A 24,514-nucleotide genomic window follows, 5' to 3' on the forward strand; every position below is an offset into this window, starting at 1 on the left:
CACAACAAAAAATAAAGCCACTCAATATAGAGTTCTTTTTTTCTCCCTTACAAACTGGCACATGGACATTTTGTGGTGTTCAAGCTCTCTGTGTAAGCAAAACAATGTATTTTGGATTCCTTCTGAAGCCAGAGACAAAAGAAACATGGACATAACACCCCAACCTTCACCTTTTTTGAGATCAGCAACCTACTCACTGTATTTAGTCTTTGTCAGGACAGAGCAGTTCTCTGAACACTTGTCCAGCACCATCTGAGGGCCAAAGAGGTTTGGACAACATTCCAGCTTGATGCATGTTTTTCTGCAGAAATCTGCCACCCGATCTGCTGTCCTCACAACTTCCACAGTTGCACGGTAGCTCTTTCCTTTGTACCTAGCATTGAAAACATGGTCATAATTCAGGAATCCTCTCATTAATCAGGAAAATCTAACCTGTAGCATGCGAACACAGTGACTTAATGACATGACCTTCACTAGACTATAAAGGAATATCTGGATTTATCAAATATATGCAAATATGATCACTGTTTTTTTCCTAGACACAAAATAGTCTTGCCAATAAGCTCCAACCCAAAAAGCTCACCAGGAGAATCAGGGAGTGCTTTAGGTTAACTGTAAAAAACTGCCATGCCAGACCATTTCAGAGTATTGCTATAACTTATGTACAGAGAAATCTTCTTCCACAGGGAAATCTGTACGGAAATGCCATGGAAATCTGAGCAGCTTCCTAAGCAGGATGTGTCTCTAATATACTGACAGTTACCTTCAGGTGAACCACATTATCTTAAACCTCACCTGCAGGTCTGCCAGTGCATAAGCAATGTTGTACTATTACCACACCATTCCTACTTGATCACTAGCTGCTTTCATACCAGTAGCAGAGCACACCTGACATATTGAGGAGCATTAAAATCAGATGCACTGCACCAGATATTCATAAAGAAATGTATAAAGATTTGGAAGTTTCATGGCTGTCAGCATCTTGATACACAATCACCAATTTTTCCTCTTCTGAAATATGAGATGTTAAAGCACAGACTGCAGGTAACAGAGCTACTGGGATCAACTGAACAGGGAACAGGACAAAATATTTACTTGGCTTTTAGGGTCTCTCCATGCCCATGCCATGCAGCCTCTTCATCCAGCTGCAGTTCTCGCAGGACACGGCTAGGTTTGTAAGCTGCATTGATCAACAAAGTGAGAACCTGAAAGTGAGGGAGGGAAGAGGAGAAACTACATTTAAGTTATTTGTACATAGATCTATTTTAAAGTGCCAGGATAAAATAGGAAATTACTGCAATTCATCCAAATTATCTAGCATCAAAGCACTCATTCACAGCAGGATTACAGATACCTCCTGATACTGCCAAAATGAAAACAGAGAGCAGTTGACACTTTGGGCCTTGCCAAACCTTCAGAATATGTCTGCAGAGTCACAAGGGCATCCAGCAATTTCCAAGTCATTGCCCATGAATTACACATCACTAAATTAAACCCTGGGGCTGAATACTACAAAACTTACATAACCTTAGGTAGATCTAAGTGATTATCTTAAAAGAGTGTTTGACATGTGAAGATGTGCCAAAAAATGCTGCAGGATTTTGCTGTCTGCCAACCTGCTACATGCTACCAAATCCCACTGCAGAATCTTAAGCTCTCCTCTGTTTTGCTTTTATGAACCATGATAAGGCCTGTATTACAATAAAATGAGAATTTTTCTGGTGCTGTAAAGTAAGTCAAAGTTGTGAATAACCTGAAGTTAGTGGGAGATAGTAAAAAATGTGCATTCAAACTGAATTTCTTATTTTCAATATGTGCTTATTTCAAATCATTCCCAAATTAGGTGTATCAGAACCTCAGCATAATCAATTTGCAGCTGCATTCCCACTAATGCAGCAGTCCAGAAGTCTACAGTTCCAAAGAAGAGTATTAAATACAATGCAAGTACCCAAATCACTCTAGGATTCATACATTAAGCAAGAGTCATAATTGAAATTAATACAGCTAAGAATATTGGTTGAACTTTTAGCAAGACTCAGCAGGATTTGTGCATACTTTATGCTTTCAGGCAGTGAAGCAGGTTAAACCTTCAAGCTTAAATGAAGCTGCCAACAGAATTTCACCTTTGCTCTCTTGGAGAGCTTGTATCAGAATACTGACACTTGCAGAAAGGATGCGGTACTATTCTCTATGCAAGAATTGAACTTTTTCAGTGATCAGCTTGACTCTTGCCCACTGGACTCTGGTTTTACAGCATGTCTGACAAAGTCCTTCTCAAGTTCTCTCCAAGTTATGATGCGTGATAGGGAAGGTAAAAATTCCAGAGATGTTGAGACAATTCCTGCATTTTAAGTGATCACTTCATGAGAGCTGAAGTGTGCACAGAGTTATGTCTTAGGAAACTTTCAGGCTCTCAGGTCAGATAATACCCACCCCAGGACCTTTTTGGAGATGGCTGAAAAATAATTACTGCATTAAGTACCTGTAAATTTGCTGTGAAACACCTTCTGGAGAAGAGGCTCTTTGGCATTAAAGAACGGCTGCTTCCTCCCTCCTCCCCTCCCTCAGTTACATGAGGAAGTTTTTAAAACCACAATTTCATCTGGTCTTTGCAAATCAAATCCAACTTACAAAACACTGAGAATTCTTTAATTTTCTAATTATTGAAAATAGTTTGCCATTTCTATTATGAAAATCTGCATTTTCTCTGTTTTAGCATCAACAGTTCAAACTGTAAAGGAATTTTGGGATTATTTGAAGCTAAATTCTGTTAATTAAAATTGAAGCATTTATTACAGCTATAAAAGGATACTAACTCCTTTGACTGTGGTAATTACAGGTTACTTCATATTAACCTAACATAAAGTTTAGCAGTAGCAGGATGGCTGTAACTCAGATAAATGAGAGGCTTTTACTCTTTCCAGCCACTCAGAAAACGGACCATGATTTATACTTGACTTTACGCAAAACACTCTTTACTTGTTGTAAGTTTAAGTTTATTAATTACCCCTCTATAATCAGAGACACTCTACCATTTATGATACACTGTTACATGCAGGTCCACTATGTACAACCACCTCACCTCTTTCAGAACAAGGACACAGTTCCCAGGTCCCACAGATTGTGGGAGCTCTGCAATCCTGCCTTTGTTAAGGTAAGGCCCTGAGAAGCACCGGTGGTTGAAGTAGATCTTTGGGCAGCAGTACTTTCCATTAATTACCACTGAGAAATGAGAAAACAAAGATTAAAAACACACACTACAACCTCCCCAGGAAACAATGACTTCTTTCAATAAGTAGTATTTTGCCGGCTGCAAAAAAGAGGGGAAAAAGTCTTGACTGACATGAATTTGGGGTAGTTTCAGTGTCACATTTGCAATGACAGCCTTAGTTATCTGATGTTGCCAAAATATTTTTCAGACTTCACACATGTGCTTGCAAACTGTCAAACTACAAGAAATAAATCTGGTCATTTATCAGAAAAGCAACAATTCTTCCTGGCTAGTCTGATGCTTCATGGTAGTATACCAGTGGGAACAGGTAAGAAGATGATAATCCCAACTTTTTGTTAGCAGAAGCACTTCCTACATAGCAATTATGGACAAATTTTCCAGTCAAGTAATGATTTCTCTCCCAAATCTCTGCCCCTCAGAGAACCCGGCAAGCTTGTTCTTCACTGTTAACCCTAAACTGCAATATCCCATTGCTTTGCATTTTTACACTCTTTTCCCTCAATCAGCAAACAAGAGATGCAGCAACTGATGAAATGACCGTTGATGAAGTGACATCAAGTTGTCCGCACCTACTGAATGTTTCAACCCTGCTCAAAATTAAAATTAGGTATATTATGTATTGTGAGATACTCATGTATAAATACAAACTGTTTTCTCCTAGCAGTGCTGTAGTTTTTCTTGATTGAACAACACTATCACATAAAGATCTTAAATTCAATAGTTGATTACTGCAGATAAATAAATGAAGTCGAATTTACATTATGACTCTATTAGAAGGCAATTAAGATGCTAACCAAGCATGAATCATTTCTGTAAAGCTTACATTTGGTGCAGCTTCAGATGTGCATTTCACTGTACAGAAAATAGCAGAGGAGGTATTTTGCTGCCAGATAGATCTGTGTGACTGTTTCACCAGCAGATGTATTTATTCGTCATATTCATTCTTGCAACAGTTTAGATAATTGCTAGATTTCGCCATCTGGCACACAAAGCAGTTTACTGTTTGAATTGCTTTTGTTTATCATGATGATGAAGTTATCATAAAAAACAGACAAACCTGCTTCCCAAAGCTAGACTCTAACAACTCGAGAGCACAGATGCAGCATGCCTCTTACACTTCTCACAACATTGTTAAACATAATGGGTGACAATAAAAAGAATCACCTGCATAGGTCACAGTACACATTTGGCTCCACATATTCTCTGCTGCAAGGGGAGATGTTCTAGTGTAAAAAGCTAATTTCCAGGTTTAATGCACATATCAATTGCAGGACACCTGTAATTCTGGCTTTGTTTATTTCATTCCTTTTTGAAGTACAACAAATCATCAGGGGATGAAAATGTTTCAACCATTTCCTGTTCTCTCCTAACAGAAGAGCACTGAGCAGCTAAACGAGGCAGCTGAACTGTTTCAGGAGTTTGTCTTTGTTAGCCTGCCCTCCCTGATCAATACCTGAATCATTAGAGTTCATTTCCTGGTTCTTTAGTCCATCATGAACTGTCCTTGAAGACAAAATTCTGAAATGACAAAAGGGTTGGGCATGAGGACAGATGTGAGGAAAGCCACCTCTCAGTTACTAACACATCACATACCATTCTTTTTCTTCCCCTCCAGGTCCAGCCTTATTAATCTGCTTTTTACACCTCGCCTGTTTCATAATAACAACATGTGAAGACCATCAGATTCAATTTGGAAAGAATTACTGTACTGGTACAGCTAGCAGCAATCCTTCCTTGCTTGAAGTGTATAGGCTTCAAGCTGGTAAACACACAACACAAAGTTACTGACAGCAGTTTCTATTTTTTGCCTCCTTTTACCTTCATTTCCCATTTCCTGGCACAAGGCAGTGCACAGTCGTACCTATTTTACACAAAATACAACTGGAATGACTCAAGTATTCTAGTAAGAATCCCAATTACAAAATATGGAAGAACAGTCTGCTCAGTATTTTTAGGAGCAATGAAAACATTGGCAGGACTACTGACAGATCTGGTGTTTATCAAGCTGTAAGAGTCAATAAAAGCAACTGTCAGGCATTCTGAGCATTTTTGAGCAGCCTCACATGAAGGAGTTTCATATCCGTGACAGAGTTCATAGACGAATTGTAGATCTTAGTAGAACTCTCATTTATGGTTACTCAGAGCCAAATTTAGTTTGGGAAGGAACTATTAGAAGTTTATCTACTAAATCTACTCAGACTAAAGCCAAATCTTCTGCTCAGCTTTGCAAAATCACAGCTGCATGTTAAGGCAGCCAAATTTCCTGTGTGTTTACATTACAGAAACTGTTATTAGAGAATGGAATACAACTGAAAAGTAATCCAGTAATTTTCCCTATTTATCACTATTAAAAAACAAAGTCTCGAGCACAAACTTATGAACAGTCTTAAGGTCAGGCTAGTTTTTCTTAAATGCACCCCAGCACTTACAGATAACACAATCTTTTAAAAATGAACAACCAATAACTTCAACCGCAGAACTTCAATGACTTTACCTATTCAATAATTCACCTGAGTTGCACTAGTATTGCTAAAAGACAAATTCCATCCTATTTCCTAATACAGCAGTGTAAGAGGTCTTTTTCAAAATGAACAGAAACTACTAGCATTAAGATAAATGGATTGTGGAATCTCTTAACCCTCAGTATAATGCTTCTGTAAAGCAAAATGTCCCCCAGGATGACATGATTTCCCAGCTAGAGAATGAAAAGAAAGAAAACAAAAACACTAAACCAAACTGCAACAAAAAATAAAAACCAAACAATTACTTACTGTTTCTCTGGTTGAACTACTGCAATCTTTTTCTGCTTGTTTACTGAAAGGAAGAAGAAGAAAGAAACAGCAAAGTGTGAGAGGCAAACAAATGAAACATCTGGTACAATATATATATATTCACTAAGTTATATGCATAAAAGAATCCATTTTCAAAGTCATCACAATGTTAAGATAGCTGACCCATCTGTACTGGAGGTCTGCTGGCCCATGTAATCTGAACTAACCCACCAGGGTTACTATAACTTTCAGTAAAAATTCATTAAGCCAGGCATGCATATCCCCAGTCTTCTAGGGAATCTTACCTATTGTGCATCTTTCTTTGTATTACAGCTCCTAAACTACCAGTAATACCGGCCAAAAAGGAATGATGTGCTTTCCTTTTCAGCACCTTTGAGTACTGAAACTTAACCAAAGGTTAGGTTCCTAGGCCTAGCTTGACACTTTACTGGCATAACTTCAACACTCCTTAACTTTGAAATGGAATGAAATTTCATGGTTAAAAACATCTACCACTTAAGCCAATCATTATGGAGGAAAACAGTGTTGCAACTAACAAAGTCAACTGAATGATGGGTTCCCTTGCTAACTCTGGCTTTCACAAGCAGGTAATCACGTCAAACAAGGTAATGCAACATGTGCCTCTTCACAAATTTCAGGCTTTGGCCCTACAAACTTCTGCCCCTTTTTTAATCATCTTTTCTCTAATTAGGTTCCCACCACTTCCTCCTCTGTCCTTGGCAGTGCAGACACGTCCCAGATTACTCTCTCTTGCTTCGAGCTGCAGTAAATGACAGCCCATCCTAATCTTACAATTTCTGTATCTTACTTAGAAAACATTCAGGAAGTTCTTCAGTTTCTCCAGCTCTCATTAAACTTCAATAAACAGAGCTGCAATAACCAGTTAAGAGAAGACACCATATCTTATGCTACTTACTAGTGTAGTTTAAAACAGGTAGAATTTACTGTTCAACATTTTGTCATTAAGGGATCATTACCACCTGGCTCATTTAGACATTATCCCCTTTATTTCTATTTCGTACAGCATGAAAGGGTCTCAAGCCAACACTGTCCGTTTTAGAGTTGTTGTATGGATTCCAACTTGACCTAACAGCAGGGGAACAGCTGCACAGATTCTCTGTGCATGGTGAATGTTTCCAAATCCAGCGATGCCAGCAATAACTCTGCAGTAGCCTGCTCTAGAAGACCTTGCCATCTTTATGGATCCCACTAAGCATCACAAAGAGCACAGAACTGATACCTATTGCTTTGCGAGGAGGTCTGAGCTGATATCCATTCGTCTCACACCAACCCACTGGAAATATATTCATTGATTCCACACTCACTATACACTCAGGGACGGGCTTCTTGGAGCCTGTTCAATTTAGAGAAGCAAAAATTGAAACAACTCATAAAAATGAAAACCCTAATTTGATTAACGCTTGCTATATGTTTGCCAGTGAAGCTGCTTTTGCTTATATTGTATTTGGAACACAATATCAATTATTTATTCATCCCCTTTTATTGACCAGATTCTTTCCTGACCTCATTTGCTTCCTCCTAAAGGCTGGAGATGGGAATTTGCCATCCACAGTTTAGCGGAGACGCACAGTGCATAGTAAGTGTATGCTGATGTACTTCCAATCAAGAAACAGGATTATAAAGGAGAACAGCTGACATAGGCCCATTCTATCTTAATGAAGAACCTCTCCAAAAGTTTTCTTCCTAGGTCTGGTCAAAGCTTGCTCAGAAAGCAAGTCACACATTTGTAAAAACACAAGGCCCTTGCTCTCTAAAAGACACCCATTAGCCCTTTGCACAGTGCACAAGCCTAGCACTGACACACTGCAATGCACAAATGCCATTTTGCCTGGCTCAGACTGGCACTGCCATCCAGGGCTAAGTGGGAAACAGACACTGCAAATAGATTTGTGCTGTGCTTTCAGTGACGAAACGGTGACCTGCTGCTCGTATTCTGCATGCAGTGAGTTCGCTTCACATACTCCTCAGGTTTGATGATGGAACTACAGAAGAATCAGTCCAAGTGCTACTCTCCTCTCCCATATCAGGCTTACCCTCCAGCTGAAGCCAGAGGTAGGAATCTTTCAACTTGGTGACTGTAGCAATGCAGACTTCTTCAGGATCAAGCGGGTTCACAGCCTCAAGCTTCATATTCTCTTTAAATCCATGGTCAGAAGTTAACTAGGAGAAAGACAGAACACTTCAGTAAAATACCATCTGTGTATCTACTATATGATATGAATTGCCGTGAACAGAAGCAATACATAAAAGCCTCAGTATCTGAGTAACACAGAAAGATACGCAGTCAGGGGAGATTTCAGATAATTAGCACATTAAATATATATAAGATGTATTATAAACTAAAAAGAATTTAAGTTTAAAAAGGTTCTATAGGCAAACCTAGAAAAGAACATGTTTGTACTCAAAAATAAAGATGCTGATACTCATTGAAAGGACTCAGTGTATTCTAAGCAACCAGGAATTCTCTGCTGCTTGCTACCTAAGTGATAAGTCTGACAAATAGTCTGACCCAGCTCTCTATTCTATTAGCTTTGAAATCCACTTTCCATATGTAAATAACATTCCTGTTCTGACGTACAACAAAGGATTTTTTTTTCCATTTTACTTTTTGGGGCTAAGGAGGATTTTGCTTTATTCACCAATTTAGTCCACATTTACACAAAAAATGCCTAAAATGTAACAATCGATATTTATCCAGCTCTGAAGCTCCTGAATTAAAGGTGAGAAATAACAGCCAGACAGGACTCTTCCTCCCAGAGCCACTCTGCAGCATGGTTACAGGATCAATACATTATGAATTCTGGAACTAGCCTACAGGGAGCAACTTTTCTCAGAAAAGGGATAATAAATTCAGTGAATTGTTCTCAAATGTCAATTATTAAACTGAATGTAAAAAGTTGTGGATGGGGCTTTGGGTTTGGGGCTTTAAAGACAGGATCAGGGCAACAAGAATTCACAGCCAGCCTCATCCTCTTTACAAACTGGTAATTATTCATTTTAATTTCTTTCCCTAAGCACTGCAATAGACAAGTATTGTAAATGGAATTGGAAGGCAGGTTTTAATAGCACCCTTTTCTGCTTGACAAGGTATTGTGCTTTGGGAGACAGCAATACTGCCACTGAACCAACAAAAGCCCAAAATCCACCAAGTACTTCAGGCACTGATTAATGTAAGAGTATTATTTGGTACTAATTTAAGATGACTTGGTATTGATTAATACAATGGAATTAATTTTTCAGCCTGAAAGGAAGGAAGATTGAAAGAGCACATCAAGTAAATGAAAGTAAGGTCTATTAAAAGGCCCTGTTTCCACAATTACAGGACTGCCAAGGATTGATGCTGTTTTATGACTATTCCACAGACTCTTACGTATCTTAATTTCACAATCAATCATTTATTTTTGATCTGTTTTATCAAAACTGAAGCATTTGGTCCACCACCTCCTCATCTAGGAAACTGGCATGCACCTACTTCAGGTTGCATGTATTTGAACTCTCTTAACCCCTTTGTTTCCTCAGTTATTATGGGTAAGATGTTAGAAGCTCCCAAAAGCATCCAGAGAAGGACAACAAAGCCAGTGAAAGGGCTGGGAGGCATGTCCTCTGTGGAGCAGCTGAAGGCTTTGGGTTTGTCTAGTTTGGAGAAAGGGAGGCAGCTTCCTGAGGAGAGGAAGTGGAATGGAATCTCTTCTCTTTGGTATTCAGTGATAGGATGCATGGGAATGGTTCAAAGCTGTGCTAAAGGAGGTTAAGACTGGGCATTAGGAAACATTTCTTCACTGAGACGGTGGTCAAACACTGGAACAGGCTTCCCAGAGAGGTGGTCAATGCCCCATCCCAGTCAGAGTTTTAAGAGGCATTTGGACAATGCCTTTAACAACACGCTTTAACTTTCTGAATAGGTCCGGCAGTTGGACTAGATGATCATTGTACGCACCTTCCAAATTAGCTATTCTATTCTGGTCTACTTGGAAAGGTAATTTAAGTCAAAAACATGTAAAAGGTTCTTCTCCCAGGGATCCAGAGTGTCATTCACACAACAGAAGAAAGATATTTCTGCAAAAGAACTTTACCGAAGGGAAGCAGCTCTGAGGAGCTGCCTCAGCACCACACTGTTTGAGGTAGTCTGCCCAATCAAAGTCCTGCCCAGGATAACCTAGATGAAGAAAAAGCAAAGGGGTTAGTTTAGCAGCATGAGACTCATTGCAAACTGACACAAAGTACAGGTCACTGAAATCTGTTTGGGTCACTCGACCTGGTGAGCTGACTAAGGCTTCACTGAGGCACCTGAGGTCAGTCCCATGAGGGTTCTTATGCACTTGAGATATGCTTATGGCTGTAAATCTGCATACAGGTTTGCAGGGAACAGTCTGAACATGGAGTCCATCAGGATACAGAGCCTCTTTCCAAGAAAAAGACAAATTAAATTCTTGGAGGAAATACTTTGCTTCCCTCTGATCTAATAAAAAGCAAACAGCTGAATGGAACTGGGTGCAGAAGTGTTCTGCCATCAGAGTCTGAGGCTGGCAGTATATGAGCAAGGAGACAAGTGGAACAGTTATTTCAGTAGAACTTGGAAGCAGTCCCCTACAAGAAAAGCCTGTGACAAAGGTTTAAGAGATCAAATGAAATTTTAAACCTAGTCTGAGAATACAGTATTAATATGACAATATAAAAACATGAATTTCAACTACCCCTTAGAGAGGGGTTAACCACAGAAGGACCCATTTGTTTTTCTCAGTTCTATCAGTGCCAGTAGAGCTCCTGAGACCTCATACGTTTCAGAATGCCCACCATTTCCAGGGGGACTATGAAACAAGAAGCTTAAAAATCTTTGTCAGCTCCAGTCACATACCTAAAAAGTGACATTTCATCTTTGACATGCAAAACTCTAGGTAATGCTGAGTCAAGCAAAGCCACATTTTGCACCTCACCCAAGGAAAGGCAAGAGACAAACATCCTACAGTCTTTGCTCCTCTGATGTCACGGGCGGCTAAACCAAAACATTCTGAATTCTGTGGTGGTAAGAGGACTGAGTCCCTGGTTTTACAATAGCATTGACATTTCCATTTTGAGAGAATGAAAAAACATTTCAGTAGCTGAAGATCACTCCCCTATTCCCTTATGTCCTGAAGCAAGGTTTCAGCAATCTGCTACAGTGCCTGATAGGTCCTTGGGGGAAAAAAATCCCAAACTTTATCTTCTAAGTGATGCGATACTCTAAAAATATTACAAAACTGTGGGTAACAATGTTCCATTTTGACCAAAAGCAAAAATCCAATGCAAAGACTATAGGCTTCTGGTATCATGTTAATTAATGCTGAAATCAACACTGCCATCAGCCCTGGAACATGTACTCAATTCAAGTGTTCAGCTTTTTATGCACAACTAAGCATCCCCAGCCACTGTCATCTTCTCAAATACAGGCACGTAACCAGGAAGTTTCAGTTTCTCTAACTGAAAGCTCTGGTTTCTCACAACTTGATCTTTCTTTTTCTTTCTGTGTGTTACTACATGTAATTCTTTTGCAAATGCATTGTCCTAAACACAGAGCTCTGGGGATCTGCAATCTGCTTCCTTCAAGGAGGAGGGAGCATGCCAAGCTTGCACACACATACCTGGTGGTGGAATGAGATGCAAACCATTCTTCAGGCTCCATTGCACAGGGAAAATACCAGCACTGTTGACATGACAAATGTAAGACTGGCTGGTTGTGCGGTCTGGTCTCAAGTCATCAATTTCTATCATGAAGTATTTTTCATTGTATACCTGTAGTTAGCCAAAAGAGAATCATGTGGTCTCATAAATAGCAGCTTCTAATCTATGGCTCCCTCTCCCCCGTTTTGATAACTTTATTAAACAGCAATACTGAGTAATGGAAACCCTTTACCTTGAATAATGTGAGGGTTTATACAAAATAATTAAAACAGAATCTATGGGACTCATAAACCAGCAGACTCCTCTGCATTACCTGGAAACTTAACAAAAATAACTAGTAAGAGGTAAAGTCTTAGCACATCAAAAATAAGGTGATCAAGTGCTATATGATATTTTCTTATGAAAAAAATGCAGTGAAATTAGTTTGTGGTCTTACCACCATCCTGTAACAACAAACTAAAAACTGCTTATTTCAACAAGGCTGAACTATGTCCCAGGATGGACTCTCACAAGTAAAAAGCACCATGCTCCTGAAGTACCCAGGAGCAGGACAAGAAAATATCAAGACAGGTGAATGATCTTGCTCTTCTTGGAACTCGCTGTGCCTTTTAGTAATACAGAAACATTTTATTGGAACAAACTCTATGTCAGAGTTTAAAAGACAGAGCCCACAGAATTGTAAGGTATTACATTGAGAGCCTATCACAGAATCCCAGAATCCCAAGGGTTGGAAGGGACCTCAAAAGATCATCTAAGTCCAACCCCCCTGCAAGAGCAGGGTAACCTAGAGTACATCACACTGGAACTTGTCCAGGCGGGCCTTGAATATCTCCGATGTAGGAGACTCCACAACCTCCCTGGTTAACCTGTTCCACTGCTCTGTCACTCTTACAGTAAAGAAGTTCTTCCTGATGTTAATGTGGAACCTCCTATGCTCCAGTTTACACACATTACCCATTGTCCTATCACTGGATATCACTGAAAAAAACCTATCTGTCCTAAAGAAAAAGCAACAATGCCTGGAAAATAAAAGATTTTAAAATATGTCCTGGTTTTATGTTGTACAGCAAGATTTTAGTTTACTGCATCAAAGCAGGACTCTTTAGAACCTTCCACCTGCTTACACACACAAGAAGACAGGTTGCTCAAAACCTGATTATGCTGGGAAGCTTTAATTTCAACTTCTAAACTCATGCGTGGGCCCTTGTTTGAAAATCAGGCCACCTACATGTCAGAACTTGCACATGGTAATGATATGTAATGATAACTTTGGCAGAAGCAAAACCCCAAAACCTATCTTCAACTGGATACTCAGATTATGAGACAGTATGCTGGAGTTTTAAAATCTGGCTTCGGCAATTTAAGCCATTTGATCTTTTGAGATTATATCCTTATGGAATTTTCCCCTCCATGCAAATCCACCACCAGCAGTTAAGATTCCTTTTCACAGCAACTTGTTCCCTTACTGAGACCTACAAAATACTGCATTTGAAAACTGGCTCAGGACTTTAAGGTAATCACTTAATGAGAATTTCCTGAGCACTTAAAACCAGAAAGGTTTGATTTGTGCTCCTCCAACTGCTAAAATCATCTGTTCAGAATTGGATCTCAACAGGACAAATTAAAGAATCCTGGTACCTTGAGAACTGTAGCAGGAGAGATTACAAAAGGAGCCATTGGATCCACAGCTTCTAACTTCATGCCTTCAGAGAAGGAATGCACTCCAATCACAGGTTTATCCTGAAAGATGACGTATCAGTGTGATTACCTGCCTTTGTCCATTAAAAAGGACATGTTTTGTAATTCAACTGAAGATGGTAATTTTAGTTTTTATTAGTTCACTCTAAGAAATCAACCTCTCAAGGAATTAGCAACCCCTCTATAATGAAGAGGCCAACTGCACCCCCTGAGACTAAGAGTTCTAGAAGTTTAAGGAAATTGAGTCCTGAAGATTTCCTCCTCTGCCATTCTCCACACAGAAGCAAGATTTCACAATACAGGGTAGTTTGGTAAGTCAGTGATTTTTTTCCCCACCCCTGACCTCTCGCACTCATCATGAGCTAAAGGAGAACTATAAAAGTCTTAATTTTCAGCCCAACAAAACCCTGAAAAATAACTCCTGCTCCAGAATTATCCATATCCTGTTCATATATAGAGCAACACATTCAACCCAACACATTCAAGAACAGCACCTCCTCTTCTATTCTGCTTTAGGATCAAATGAAGCTGAGAAAAATTAAGTAAGAACTTGAAGGATTAAATTTACATTCCTAGTTCTCAAAATATGTCAGTACTTTTTTTTTTCATTTCAATCCATATATGTTTAAATTCAGACTCATTAGGAGCATTTGCTAACGTTCACAATATAACAGGACTCTTATACACATGTTTAGATGCTACACGTTAAACTTCTCAATGTACTCACACACTTAAGAGACTGCAGTAACCCTGCCCTCCTCTAGGACACTAATCTGCAAGACCAGATAGTGAACAACCAGAGATGCCATTATAAAGGATCAGAGCCAGAGATTTTGTCCAGCCCACAACTAACGGTTCACATACTTGGGAAGGGTGCATTGTCTAACTTTACAGGAATTGTACAATAATTGTATAATTATTTTTTATTATTCTTACTTTTTTAAGCTAAGGGAGAAAAAAAAATTAAAAAAACCCAAAGTCAACACACTAAAACAGTGAAAGAATTCTGAGTAACAGGGACTGACTTCCCCAAATCATTTATTTGGCACACAGCATTCACAGCATCCACAACATGAAACTACATATACTGTGCCTCTACCTTAAAGAGATCTGTAGGAACTGATGACTCCTCTTCCTCCTCTTTCACCTTCTTCAGAATCTCTTGCCAATCTGCTTCACTCTTCAAGGACCTAATGGCTTGAGTAAAAACAAAGAAAAACAGTGAATGAAATCATCTTCCCTCTTTTCCTTCAACACACATAGCAATAAAGCTAATGGTTTGATTTGTGTTCCTCCAGCTGCCAAATTCATCTTTTCAGAATCTGTGCAAATACCTTCCTTCTTGAAAACTTCAGTGTTCTTACACGTTTGGATGTGTTACAAAAGGGACTGAAATCAAGCAACACTGTATCACCCGTATGCTGCCTGGTTTAGTTCTTCTGAGAATGAGATCACATCAACACCGAGAGAAACTTCTGGAGAAACAGATGACCAGCAAACAAATCCCAGCTAGATAACGCTAGCTTGCTTTATGCTTAAACAAGCAGAGAGTGCAAGAGATGTTCCCCAAGTTCATCCCAGCTGCGTAAATTACATTTCTAGCATTGGTAGCTGCAGACCATACACCACTCTGATACAAGAGGAACTACCTGGACCAATGCCATCATGCACAAAGGATCCCAGTGAGTGTATCAAAGCTTTTACACAGACATAAAAACTAAAAAGTCCAGTAGCTAACTAGCATTTTTTAAAAAGACATTATTCACTTCAGTAGTGCTGTGGCATCAGTATTCTCTAGCCTCCGATCACCATATAAAAGATACATGTTTTGAAGTACCTAAAGGCGGCTGCAGGCTATATCCATGTTGAGCTGCCCACCCCACTTGATGAAGGAAAGGGTCCAAGTAGAACAGCCACTGGTCAAATTTGTCAGAATCCTCGAGCCCTTCGTATCGCAGTTTAAGTCTCCCACCAACATTTTCTACCACGTTGACTATCCAGGCTTCCAGGGAATCTCGGACGTTTTGCAGTTCTAGTCGGGAGCCTGGTGCAATGAGATCCAATGGGTTTTTCCCTCTGTGAAGCTACAGAAGGAACACACATTATTCCGTACAACAGAACAAAATAAATCCCGTACTTCCACTTCTTTATACGCATTCTTTTTGCATAAATAAATTATGAATACAGAAGTAAAGAAATCCAGGTCCTTTGCTAACAGAAATGACAATGTTTGGAGTCGCTGGTGGTTGCATCAGAGCTTCAGCACTGCCTGTAAATACAGCCACACATTTCACTTAAGTCTTCCTCATCATTTGCAGAAGCATTATTATTTATATATTCAAGGTTTGAAGGAAACATGAATAATCTCTTTCTCAAACTGAGTCATCTGGCATACAAAGATAATTAGACAGAAAACATACAAAGATAAACTCAGTTGTAAAGAACACATGGAAGTTCTATATTTTATAAACAGACACTGATATGAGGTGCAAATATTGTTTTAAATGCAGAGGAGGGGATAAAAAAGTTGGTTCTTTACTAACAAAGATGCATGATTGAAGTGAAACGAAAACCTGCCATTAGTTTAAAAAAAGGAGAAACTGAAAGGAAATAACTGAGAACAGGGACAACATGAAAGGTGGATAAATAAAGGATTATTTCCTTAGAGCTATATGAAGGAGGAACAAAACAGGAGGAGAACAGAAGCCTAAGAGAATTTGAAAAAACTCCTTCTTTTGATAGGATTAATGTACAGCCCAAACTTGCAGTGACAGATATGTTTCAGGACAACACTATCAAAAATACTACAAAGAGGAAACACTAGAGTAGAACTTTAAAGTCAGCAGCATACTACAATGCTCCCTAAACTGAACTGACAATCTGAATAGGGGTTCCCTTAATTACAAAGGGGAAAATCAAGACAAAACCAATGATGCAGTACATTGCAGCACTTACCCCCTCCAGCAGGTTAGCAGGAGCACTGCATGCTCCTTTCAGCACCCGCTGAAGGAATTCGTCCTTGTCAGGTATCTTATCCTTGATACCTAAGTGAAAAGCGAGGAAAAAAAGACTGATTCCTACTGCCACTTAAAGATTATTCAGACAACAAGGCTTTACCCCACTCTTGAACTGCCTAATTCACAACAATCTGCAACATGCTCTCCAGTAACACGTTAAAAGAAGAAACAAAACAGTAACAAAATCTTCATAGGAAATAACAAAGCAGTAGAATTTGGTGGGTGATGATTAAGACAAACACAAGCCTCTGTAAAAGTGAGTCCAGTTCTGAAATTAAGCCAACTCCTCTCTCTCAAAAGAATGATCTCCTAATGTAAAGTCATGAGATTTCAGAAAAACATGGCAGACAACCTCAACCTGTCACCACAGCAACTCCACCTGTGCAGAACAGTGATTATGAAGACTACCTGCCAGGCTCACAAAACACAAATGGATGCTTTTGTGTGTACCCCCCAGTTCTGCACACAGAGACAATACCTTCAGGCACTTTGAGAACCTTCTTGTTCTGCTCACACCAGCCGATGGGGTGTAAATCAGCTGTCATGATATCACACCAGAAGTCAGCCTTGCGGTCTTCCCCGTAACCATCGTAGCGCAACAGGAGCAGCTGCCCACAGGTAGTAATGATTGTGGCTACCCAGTAGGTGTTTTGGTCAGACTTGACAGCAACTTCTAGCTTCATACCAGGGGCAAAACCATTCTGCAAACTTGTATCCACCTGAAGAGGAAGAACATGATCACATTTAAGCACTCCTAGAAACTTTGTAGAACAACTGGAGTAACAACTTGGACATGTTTATTAGCAAAAATCCTCAAGCCCGATGCCATCCAGTCTCTTCAGAGAAGAAACTTCATCATGTTATGGGACTCAAACTGGAATGCACCCAGAATTATCATTAGTGAAATCTCCTTTGCATTTCAGAGTACCTTTTCAACCTTCAATCAGTATCTTGCAATTCATCTCCCTGCCCTAGACAATACCCCACCCACCACTGAAAGTCCTCAACTCACAGCCAGGCAAACCTAAATGTCAAACTCAGTAGCACAACTTTGACTTTTTGTGTTAAACTGCACCTGTCACTTTGAACAATGAGCCTGTTTAAAGTACATTCATGAGCTTCAGATAATGGTATCACTGTCTTCTGCCATGCTCATTTAAGAAGCTACAAATACGCACAAATTGCAGAATAAAGCTATTTAATGGCTCTATCCAAGAACCTAACCGATTCTTTATGTAGCACTGTTATATTAATTGCATGGAACATAAACAGTATGCATTCTTCAGTGAGCTTCATGCTTTGACAACAATATAACACCAAGCACACTACGTGCTCTGTGTGTATGTACGTCTGTGTTGTGTGCAGGTGAGGAATCTGACTGCATAGTACTGACTCTGAAACATGAACTTAAAAAGAGAAGGCAAAACATTAAGTTTCACATATCCATAACTTCTCCTAGTTCAAGTACTCCTGAAAGCAGAAGGACCCTCTTCTGCTCTCACCATAGTATGTTTCTTATCTATGCTTAATTCTATGGCCTCAGTCTTAATTAAAAATCTAATGTGTCAATCCGCTGTTCTCAGCTGAATGTAACTGGTGTTTTCTTTCTTAAGTGGTCCCAAGTTAAATTTCCTCTTTGAATCAACTGCAAGAAAGTCTTTCAGTCCCATGCAGATGCAGGAGATATTTTCTGGGTTATTTATTACCAGTTCTGCACTGACAGTTCAGTAACTGCCATAGCTATTATAGTCTCATCAGCCAGCACATACTGGTTTGCTAAAAATAAAACTAGAACCACATCAGAAAGGAAAGCATATGCGTCTGTTAACTGTTCACATCCTTTAGGGTAACACTCTTCACTTTGTAAAACCCCTTCTTAAAAACAGAATCAGAGGATCCAATACTTGCAGGTGTTTTGAAGTAGTATTATAGAGATCATTTCTTCAAAAAGATAAGCTGTCTTGCTGAAGAGATATTCCTAAAGACTTGTGATTCCTGAGAGAAAAGCCATGAGCTTGGCACAAAGTCTGTGGAATTGGGCAATCTGTGCAGCTCTATACCTGAACTTTCAGCACAGCTTCCTGACTGAGAGAGCTTCATTCAGCCAAATCAACAGCCACAAACAGAGCTTTCCCTGAAGTCAGGTGCATTTTCCTAACGCTGTCATTTATGTTCCTCGGTGGATAAAGCAGAGACCAAGAAGTGAGCACCCTCTTCTGGTTGCTGGGCAAGACGACACCACTGCGTGGTTTAAAGCACAAAACCTTGTTTCTTGAGGCTGGCTCAGTGCATAGACTGGCTAGCAGGGGATGCTGAGTATTTTCTTTGGAGCAGTGCATCAGAGAGCAGCAGGTTCCTGCTGCACACAGGGCAAATAAGATGGAGCAGTTAGGGACCACCCTATCCAGGCAGCTCCAAGCTCATCACCTTCTTCCCATTGAGTAAGATCGCCCCACTGACCACGTACAGGTCTGACCCAGCTCAGGAGGAGAGAATGAGAAAGAATAGGCAAGAAGTATTAAGAGCATGCAAGTCACAGCAAATATATATGTTCAGATGATGCTGAACACTAACTTATTTTTAATATATGTTTATACACTTATACAAGCAGCAGAAAGGAACTGAAAAATAACATTCACCAGTTCTAGTATATTTAGACTTGGGGGAGGGGATGACAATGTTGCCTCCAGCACAACTCCAGGTTTTTGGTAAGCTCTCTTTCCTGCTCAGCTGTAATCAAACCACTCATTTTGATCTAAATGTGGTTTAATTTTTGAAATGCAAACAAACTGAACACTAGGACATACTTAATTTGAGGAAGGATCTTACATTTTCCAATGCATCTTGCTCATCCTAAGCACAAAACTGTCAGAATGAATACAAGCATACAAATATGAAAAAGTCCTCTTTCCCATCAGCAAGTCTGGTTCTTTGCTAACAAAGGTTGTGTAATCACAGACTGCATTATTTTTACCCTGATTTTGTACTCTCCTACAGCGTGGCTCAGTTATTTCTCACCCACCACTCCTAAGGGGAGCCTGGTCACAGTCTCACTACTCCAAGTATTAAGAAACTCAAACAAAAGCTTTAAGCTTCTGTCTAAAATTTATTTACACATGTTCATTTATTCTTGTGCCAATATTATTCTCCAGCTTAGTTTTTAAACTCTTTTTCTGAGAGTACAAAAGTAGTTCCCTCATAGCTCTTCTGATGGTGGCCAGCACAACACCGATTCCAGCCAGAGGGACCAGAAGTCACCAGCACCATCAGTCTGTATGCTCTCCACTGAAAATCCCTCACCTGGTGTATCCTTGTTTTAGGGCTTTGTCACATAGTCAGACTGTCACTATCCACTGGGAGGCAGTGAGGTTTCTCCTTCTCTACCTTTTCCAACCCATTACCTTGTAACAGACAGCAGAAATCCTGAGCATGGGAACTCGCACTGCTGCATTTCTATTAACAGCAAGATCCAGGTGATGTGAGGCTGCTCTAAATATGCTCCTCTCTCTGCTTGTCTATTCAGTGTCAGCATTAACTTTCCAGTATTTTATGCCAAGCTCATTACAAAGGACATGAAAACTGGCTTCCAGACAAATTCTAAGCAAAATCTGCTAGCAAATGCTTGACTGTTCCCCTTCTGAACATGCAGGCATCTATCTTCCTGCTCATCCCTGAAGCCCTGTGTGGTGTTCCTGGCATCCCGAGTGCCTAGGCCAGCTCCCCATGGCCAGCTAAGCTCCTGAAAGTACAGTTCCCCCAGCACACTGCCCACGAGAGAACATCCAACACACCACTAAAGGACTGGGCAACATGGGTAGGCTTTGTCCACACACACTCACTGAAGCCTCTTCCATGACGCTGTTACTTGCACCAGCACAACTGTACTGTGCTCTGCATATGTAGGGAATAATAACATAAAAAATATGGATTTTTTTTTTAACTAACTGTATTTTTACTGACTATGGCCATAGCATCAGAACTCTTGTCTGACACAGCTGAGTTGGCAAAAAATGCAATTCAGGGGTGACAAAATTAAAGTGTGTCTGCTGCTGATTAGCAACATACAGCTGCAATGTTAATTCAGCTGGCTAACACTGTAAAGCTGGCATTAGAATTTGCTTGTACAATGTGAGCTATGCTATTTTCTTTAACAGAAAGCAAGTAAGGTAAACCACAGCAGAAGAACAGATAGGTTACTCCCTGCACTACTGCAAAATGCCACTGTTCTGATTCCATACTGCTTCCTTCATGTCGGCTGCATGGACACAACCACTGTAAGCTTGCTCTTGCTAGAGACTCAGTACACTAAGGAAAAGCAAAGCAAGAATAGGTCTCTCCCTTTCAGAAATGAGATACCTCAATGTTTGTTTTGAAGAAAAAGTTTACAATTACATCCTGGTGTATGGAAGATCCTCTGCAAAGCCATGTTTACTGTCCATCTTTACTAGTAACACAACTGCTGTATTTTGACAGATTTTGTAATGTGTTGCACTCCTGCAGCTTGCTTTTGGACTCAAAATGCTTCACGATCCTCCATGAACAGACCTCAGGTTTTTTTCCTTCTGATTTATGTCTCCTGTACTGTAAGTGGTGATAATGGACCCAAAAGCCTGGAGTGCTTTCCAAGCAATGGGTGACGCAGCAGTCACTACCTTCACTGCCATGGTAAAAGACCCACAGCCAGTTGAAAGACTATTAAACTATAACTGTAATGAAGAGTTGGATACGGATACAGGCTGGCAGTCTGAAAGGTGTTTCAGTTGTTGGAAGAGATCCAAGAGGTTTGGAAAGCAGCTCTATACAGTTCACCTTCACTGATGACCCAGTACAGGAAGGCAGACTTCACATTCTGATCTCACCCCATGGGACAGTGCACTCCAGGATTTTACCAACAAACATTTGATTAAAGATATCCAAGGGTAAAGACAAGGGCTGATCATTAATTCATCCTATCCATTAAGCCTGTGATTGACAATTATCCTAATCAGCTTTCCAACTACTATAGTAAAGTGTTTGGCAGAGCTATTATTTTCTCCTTGGCCTCCTTGAGAGCCACCACTAAAACCTTCTTCGAGAGCACATGTGAATTCTGCTGTTCAAGAACTATGCCACCAGCTTTCTAAAGCTAGCTCCTCCATAGCAGTTGTCCGGCAGGAATCACCAAAAGAAGGAAGAGACTGGCCAGTTTATGCCTCATGACAAAAATCAAGCTTATCTTCTGGTGCAGAAAAGACTAGGAGCCCCTTAACTTTCACCACTTGGATGGGATTACCCTGTGCTACATACAGAGAAAAAACCAAGAAACAATAAAAAGGTGAAGTTCCTCATTTCTCTTTATTCTATGCAATGCATTCAAAGAGACCCTAAACATTCAGTGTATCAAAAAAACCCAACAATACAAGAGATGGTAAGCAAACAAACACTCCCTTTACTTACATGTTTAAAAGATCCATGGGGGGCTGCAATTGCTCCTGTGTCTTCTAGATACTCATCCCAATTGAATTCCATTTCTTCCACACTGGAACCAGCATCTGGAAGAGAATCCACACCCCTCCTATTCAGCAACCTGCTGGCTTAAGTTTTAGGCTACTAAGAACTACCGCAAAATCTCCTTCCATTCCAAATGACTGAGCACACAAGTGTGCAGTGAACTTCAGTTCTTTAGCCTTTCTTTGCATGCGAAGGGCACTTTAGGTTGGACCTGGTCTGAAAAATAGTGACAGCCTGAGGATTTTTAGCCAAGCACAGATCACTTTAAATTTGTGAGAGGAGAACACAGACAGCAGAGCTCTGTGTATGAACAAATGCAAGAAACTCAGAACTCTGGGGCACACTGGACTGTCAGCGTATTAAATTAGAAACCATCCAGGAAACAGCATAACAATAAGATTGAAAAGAAAGACTAAAAAATATATTTGAAATATGACCCTTCTTTTTTAAGTTAGTATTTATTTAGATGTTGTAAAACACCAAAAGCATCAAGAATGATTCAGGGTAGTTCTGAAGAAAACAGCTCAAGACACAACTGAAACCAAGAACACTTAACTCACAAGGTGTAACAGTTTAGACCAAGAAAAAAAATCTCATTTCTGGATGCATTTAAAGCAAAAATGTGCTAAAACCACTCAAGCCACAGTTCATACCTCACTCAGGCTGTTAGGGAAGCAAGCAGCTGTAGTGAGCTGCACTAAAATTACTCACATTTCCTATTATTATTATTATCAAGCCCATCCCCCAGCATAGGTCTCCCCTTCTGTTCTTGGGTCACTTCCCTGCTCCCTTTACACTCCTGTTTACTCTAACTTGTAACCCACTCTGCTGAAAAGACACCACAACCAGCACAGTTGGATTTCAGGTCCCCTGTGTAGTTCAGCACACAGCACACTGTATTCTTCCTGCAGGCACGATGTGGGATGCCCAGGGAGGGTCCCACCTTATGTGAGTGGCATTTTTAACCTGACTACAGGTCCAGGTTCTGCTGCAAAATGGGATGGCAGTGACATGACACTTTTCTTTAAGTGAACCTTCTCTTTTACCCTTTTAGACCAATTCTACCATCTGCACGATAGTTGTCTTCATGGAAGAACACAAGAGATTTCCATCTCTCAGTACCAGGAAACTTGATACCTTGTTTATATCTGAAAACAGAAATCTCTGTGTATCACAAGCATGGGGAGCACTCAGCAAAGGTTAAAGGATACCAACACTTCCAACACACTCAGCCTTTCTTAGGGCAGGTGGTAACTGTTCTTTCAAGGAGTTGTAGTTTGAACAGGAAACATATGTCCAAAGAAAGAGAATGAAGTTCTATTACATGCCCTTATCAAACCCATGGACATGCTGACAACCTGCTAAGTATGCTCCACACAACTCTTACTCCTTGAACAGGGGAAATATTTGCCCAGAAGTCTGAGCTACATTACATCATCTGAAAAACCTACAAGTCTTGAGTGTAAAGTAGGTTCATTTTATCTTCAAGCTAATCGTTAAGCTCATCTTTGACTTTTCGTTCAGCTCATCTTTGACTTTTCACTGAAATGAATTATCATTTCCCAAAATTTAGCAACATATGTTCAGTTAGCTTTTGTTTGCCGACGACAGGATCTGTTTTAAAGGAAGCTCTTATCTCTCCCAAGCCCAATCTCATACTGCTACTTTTAACAACCACAGTCGGTTAGATTGGCCTTTCATCAGGCTCAGAGCTCACAAAATTCAGAGCTTGAGTATCACCATCACTTTTAGGGGATATTTTTTACCTTACTGAAGAAATAACCTGGAAAAGGACAGAAATGAGTAATTTAAAAAACCCTAAAACTTGTGAGAGAGTAGAGCTGTTAAAGCACAGACCACATCTGTCTGCAAATCAGGGTGGAGCTGATCAAAGCTTTGGCTGCAAGTCATTCTACAAAAAATAACATTGCAAATGTTGTTAGAACAGATTAAGTTTTCTTAACTCATTAAACCCACATTTTACTTTAATATCACCACAAAGTGCTTAAGTTTACTGCTCTGGAACCAAAGTGGGATGAAGCATCAGTTGGAACACATCATCTATGGTCAGTCAAAACCAAGAGTGAACTTTGTCTGGCTTTTCTCCCACCTAGAGCAAGCCAGCTCACTCTGTCCCACCAAACAGCACCCAGCTGCTCAACAGCAGCAACAACCCCACTTCTGTCCAACTCCAGAAAGCACTTTGTATGTAAAACCCATTGCTTGTAATGTCTAATACACTCCTGTTTGAAAAGAAGCACAGAGCAACGTGGTGCACACAGGGAACAACTACAACAAGGACCTTGAGACTTTCCAGAAGTGCTCTTTACCAAGACATAGGCAGCATCAAATCTTCAATAAGGTGTTACCATTAGATAACTGTAAAGGGCAGTTAAGCTCCTTAAATGAGGCACAGGTCACTTAACACACTGAAAGGATCAATTAGTAACTTATGCTGCCACTTAATTGTTGCAAGGAACTCCTGAGAAAGCCAGTTTGCATGCTGCTCTACCTGCCCTTCACTTCTAACTATGTTTAAAACCAGTTGCCATCTGGAACAGAGCTACCAAAGGTCCTTTGTCACTCCACTCATCCATGGTCTCTGC

At 40.1% G+C, this 24,514-nt stretch overlaps 1 protein-coding gene across 1 annotated transcript in view; it reads right to left on the minus strand.

The window, feature by feature from the left end:
* Positions 1–24,514, minus strand: part of SFMBT1 (Scm like with four mbt domains 1) — a 75,440-nt gene that overhangs the window by 7,748 nt on the left and 43,178 nt on the right. Inside the window, exons 3-17 of the mRNA XM_034066355.1 lie at positions 21,855–21,949; positions 16,897–17,137; positions 16,357–16,445; positions 15,239–15,485; positions 14,501–14,598; positions 13,342–13,443; positions 11,664–11,814; positions 10,119–10,201; positions 8,079–8,205; positions 7,265–7,378; positions 6,004–6,046; positions 4,686–4,750; positions 3,083–3,222; positions 1,096–1,205; positions 198–373 (exon numbers count right to left, since the gene is read on the minus strand). Coding sequence (XP_033922246.1) covers positions 198–373; positions 1,096–1,205; positions 3,083–3,222; positions 4,686–4,750; positions 6,004–6,046; positions 7,265–7,378; positions 8,079–8,205; positions 10,119–10,201; positions 11,664–11,814; positions 13,342–13,443; positions 14,501–14,598; positions 15,239–15,485; positions 16,357–16,445; positions 16,897–17,137; positions 21,855–21,949 — 1,881 coding nt within the window. The remainder of the gene's footprint in view (positions 1–197; positions 374–1,095; positions 1,206–3,082; positions 3,223–4,685; positions 4,751–6,003; positions 6,047–7,264; positions 7,379–8,078; positions 8,206–10,118; positions 10,202–11,663; positions 11,815–13,341; positions 13,444–14,500; positions 14,599–15,238; positions 15,486–16,356; positions 16,446–16,896; positions 17,138–21,854; positions 21,950–24,514) is intronic.

Source organism: Melopsittacus undulatus, chromosome 9 (assembly GCF_012275295.1).
Source record: "Melopsittacus undulatus isolate bMelUnd1 chromosome 9, bMelUnd1.mat.Z, whole genome shotgun sequence".
NCBI lineage: Eukaryota > Metazoa > Chordata > Aves > Psittaciformes > Psittaculidae > Melopsittacus > Melopsittacus undulatus.